This window comes from Triticum urartu, chromosome 4, assembly GCF_003073215.2.
Source record: "Triticum urartu cultivar G1812 chromosome 4, Tu2.1, whole genome shotgun sequence".
NCBI classification, from domain to species: domain Eukaryota; kingdom Viridiplantae; phylum Streptophyta; class Magnoliopsida; order Poales; family Poaceae; genus Triticum; species Triticum urartu.
The window spans coordinates 25,442,567-25,447,100 of NC_053025.1; the positions used below are offsets into that span (position 1 = coordinate 25,442,567).

The window sequence follows — 4,534 nt, forward strand, 5'->3', positions numbered from 1 at the left end:
TTTTGAAAACCGTTTTCTCTTCGCACAAAAAACGTGAATCGTATTTTCGATCGCATTTCTAAACCATTTATCGAAATGAGGCATATAATATGGAGTTGGAAAGCTGCTACAAAACCGCTCCTTCCACATGTTGAAAGTTTTCTCTAATTCCCTATGGTTAAAGAGTAATTTGAAAAAACGTAAAATTTCGTAAACTGAACAGCTGAGTTCGTTTTTTCGATGTCATTTCTAAACGGCTAATCCTATGGAGGCATATGATATGGCGATGGAAAGCTTATGAAAATGCGCTACTTTTTCATCGTGAAAGTTTTTTTGTAATTTTGAATGGTTTAAGAGTAATTTAGAAAATGGTCCAAGTCCTACCGAGTTTGTATTTTCGAGCTAATTTTTTAACCATGCGTCCGAATGCAGCAAATGATATGGCGTTGGAAAGCTTGAACAAATGCGAAACTTGTTGGTATGTATTATTTCTCCCAATTCTTTACGGTTTTAAGTTAGTTTCGAAAATGGCGAAAAACGTATTTTCGCCGTAATTTCTACAAACTTTATCAGAATTGGGCAAATGATATACCGTTGAAAAGCTACTGAAAATGTGAAACTTTTTTGTGTTGATGGTTTTCTGTGATTCCTAGCCGTTTTCAAGTAATTTCGAAAATGACGAGATCATTCGTTCTGCGTTTATCACGAAACAGATTCTTCGAAAATGCACCATGTGAAGAACCTGAACTTCTCGGCGCGTGTACCTGAACTTCACTCTATTTTTCACGTCATTTTTTTTGCTCGTAGGTCTCCATCCACTGCTCGTAACTCTCCATCCACTCACCGGAATTGAGCAAGTGATATACCGATGGAAGACTATTGTAAACACGCAACTTTCCCGTGTTGATCATTTTTTCATACCCGCGACGATTTTAAAAGTTTTTCATCTGATATTCATTTAGTGTAGTAGGTGAACTTCCTGCTGTTTTCACGTTGAACTTCTGTGACGTATTTTTTATTTGTAATTTTCTCACCCATTCGTCAAGTGTTACACAAATGGTATTTCTTTTGTATAAACCTCTCTCACAATTTTTTTAACTTTCTCCGATGAAGGACTTGAACTTATATCAACAAACTTTTAGTCTTTGCTTTTTTTTATTCTTTTTAATACAAAATGCACACCGTGTAGTATGTGAACTTCTCTCGGTTATCAAGATGAACTTCTCTCGGTTATGTGAAAATATTTGAGTTTTTTATGAATATTAATCTGAATTTCTTAATCTTTTTTATGAAATTTTTAAGCGCTCTATTTTTATAAGTTGAACTTCTTGTTATTTAATTTTTGAACTTCTTGTTTTCATTCTTTAATAACGAGGAAATCTGAGTTTTCTATAATCACCGAACTTCTCCATCTTTTTAATTTGGACTTCCTGGTTTTATTTCTTTTAGTGATGGAAAAATCCTACTTTTTGATAGACCTCAAGCCGCCCCGTTTTTAAATTTGAGCTTCTAGGTTTATTTTAACAGAGAAAATCTTTTTTATAAAATTGTTTGAGATGCTTTTTTTAATGACCTTCTTTTGGGTTTGTAACAAGCATTGAACTTCTTCGTCTTTTTAATTTGAAGTTCTTATTTTAGATTTTTTAAACTTGCATCTTGGTTTTGCACTAAAAATTGAACTTCTCGGTTATTTAAATTCGAACCTCTAGGGTTTTATATAACCCCTTTATTATTAAAAAGTTGAACTTCTTTGTATTTTCAATTTGACTTTCTTGGTTATGTAATAAACATTGAACCTCTATGTTTGTTAAATTTGAACCTCTAAATTTTTTTGGAAACATGGAAAATGCTTTATTTAAATTCTTTTTTGAACTACTAAGTCTTTTAAAACTTTTTTAGTTTTCCTTATTTTTTAATTTTAACTTCTTCATTTTATTATTTAGTAATGAGAAAATATCTAAGTTTTTTTAACCTTCGAACTTCTCTTTTTTTACTTTGAACTTCTTATAAAAGTATGGTTTTAAATAATCAAACAATTTTCTAGGTTTTTAAATTTGAACGTCTAGGTTTTTTGACCTTCTTGATTATTTCAAATTGAACTTCTAGGGTTTTCAAATTTGAACTTCTATATTTTTTGACCTTCTCGGTTATTTCAAAATTTCTAGTTGTTTTTGAAAATCCATTTTATATAATTTTTTTGAACTGCTATGTTATTTTGAGTTGGCCTTCTCTCTTATTTTTTCGAAACAAGGAAAATCTAACTTTTAAAAAAATTGGTTATTTTTTTATGAACGAGAAAAATCCAAAAAAAATTAAAAAAGAAAGACGAGCAATTTCTTGTATATCCTATTTTAGATGACATCTCATTCACATACGAGAAAGTAGTGCCTTAGCTTGGCCTTGTTTTTTTAAAACGAGAAATTCTTTCGAGCTCTTTTGTTGGAATTTTTCATTAAACAGATGGAGGGTGTCAAAGTTTGCACATGCATACATAGTTTGAACTCTCTCAGGATCAATATATGAACTTTTATAGTTTCTTTTTTCACTGAAATCTGAGTTGTTGATTTTTGTTTTCTAACACACGATATGCCACAGCAAAATACAAGGTTTTTATAATCATTTTTGAGAAACAGGTAAATACAAGGTTTTTATAATCATCAGACTGCTCGGTTATTTCAAACTGAACTTCACATTCACGCACTGTAATATATTTCCAACATCAAGCACCAACATGAACCATAAATAAGCATAATTTAATCACTTCAAAAAGAGCAGGCATCAAGAAAGATTGCTGCAGCTAAACAAAAGGAAAATTTATCAGCTACAAGTTTTTTTGTGCTCCCCTGCATACACACAACAATTATCAACTTCCATATAGATGGACTTCAATTTTTCTGACATGAACTTTTCTGTTGTCGCTATATATGAACTTATCCTATAACCAAAGAGAGAGGTGCAACGAGACAGGGTAAAATGTTACAAAAAACACACTTTTTTGTTTGAGACATATACAAAAACAGCTTGTGTACATGAACGACTACAAGTTGAAGTGACTAGTTAAGTGAAACGCTTTGTAGTATTAGCTCCTTCGTGTGTTGAGCAATTCCACCAAGAACAATGCATGTATGGAACATGCCAAGCGGGATGAGGGAACGGGAGCAGGAGCTGCTCAACTATGACCTGGTTAAAGAACTTCATTGCATCCCTAGAAAGCAGCTTTTTGAGCCCCTTCTCCATCTCTTCCTAGGCCAGAGACTCATGTGGCTTCTCAGGCACTGCAGAGTTGAGTGTGCACGTTGGCCCGCGCCGCTTGAACAACCTGGACTTCTGAACTTTTGAAGAAGAACAAGAAAATATAGAGGTGATTCAGCACATCACAAGTAGCTATTAGATATAAAATAGGTTCAGAGAGGATACCAAGGAGGCGCGGTCGCCATCCAGAATTCCGAACTTGGGCAGCGGCTGCTGCTGGAAGAGGAACCAAAAATGGGTTCGATGCTGTCGGTTTAAGATGAAGGAGATGTGATCCGGACTGTGTTTGCCACGGTCGCCTCGGCCTCGCGTTGGTCGCCGCGAGATGGATGTGGCCAGCGTGGCATGCGAGGTGGTTCGCGTCTGCCTACACGCGACATGGACGAATCCCCACCGGGAGAGCGGTGCCTGAGCTTTGCCGGCGGCATCCTCGGGGAGGCGTAGGGTGCAGACCGCAGGTGGGTTCTCCATGACGCATAACAACGACGAGATGCAGGCAGCGGCGCGTGGCAGGTCGCGTAGGAAGGGGGGAAGGTCGAGCCGGAAAGGGGCGAGGTCTGGCCGCACTGGCGGAGGTGGTCGGGGTGGAGAGCGACGACGGAGGTGGTCGGCGGCACGGTGGAAGGAGGGGGTGGCCGACGCCATGGTGGAAGAAGGTAGCGGTGGCTGGTGCAGCAGTGGAAGAAGGTGGAGGTGGTCGGCGCCGTCGTCGAAGCAGGTCGAGGGAGGCAGCAGGAGGCGCGGCGGGGGGCGGCGGATATAGGCTCGTCGGGGACAGGGTGGGCGGCGGCGGGGGCGCATCGGGGCCGAGGGACGCAGCAGCGGGAAGCACACCGGGGCCGTGGGGCTAGCGGCGGGAGCCGCACCGGAGCCAGGGAGGCGGCAGTAGGCGATGGATCGAGAGGTTGCCGGGGCGCTGGTGGGGGATCATGGGAGGAATTGGAGGGCGCTGGCATGGATCGTGGGATCGGGGGAAGTGGTGGACCGGTGGGGGCGTGGGTGATTTTTAGGAAGGGGTGTGGGTTATTAGGAAGTTCGGGAACAGCTAATCGTGTCTATATAGGGCGCGCCGTGATCCAAATAACTATTCTGATCCTAGGATCAGAATAGTGTTGTCCTATATATATAGCAAAAGAGCACGTGCGTTGCAATGGGAGAGAAAACATAACACACGCTCTTAACTCAACAACCATCACTCAAGACCATAATAGGTCCCTCTCCTTTAATTTTTGCGAGGCATCATATTTGTGTTGCCGCTTATCCTCCTTCTCACCCTCGCCGACGATGGCCTCTGTGTTCACAC

The 4,534-nt window shown here is 40.1% G+C and overlaps 1 protein-coding gene across 1 annotated transcript; it reads right to left on the minus strand.

Annotated features, from left to right (window-relative positions):
* Window positions 1–2,746: 2,746 nt before the first annotated feature.
* On the minus strand, window positions 2,747–4,198 carry LOC125553449. Its single transcript, XM_048717229.1, has 2 exons — window positions 3,397–4,198; window positions 2,747–3,311 (listed from the first exon to the last, which is right to left on the minus strand). The coding sequence occupies exons 1-2, from the start codon at window positions 4,030–4,032 to the stop codon at window positions 3,174–3,176; spliced, it is 774 nt and encodes a 257-aa protein (XP_048573186.1). The 5' UTR covers window positions 4,033–4,198; the 3' UTR covers window positions 2,747–3,173.
* Between the last annotated feature and the right edge of the window lie 336 nt (window positions 4,199–4,534).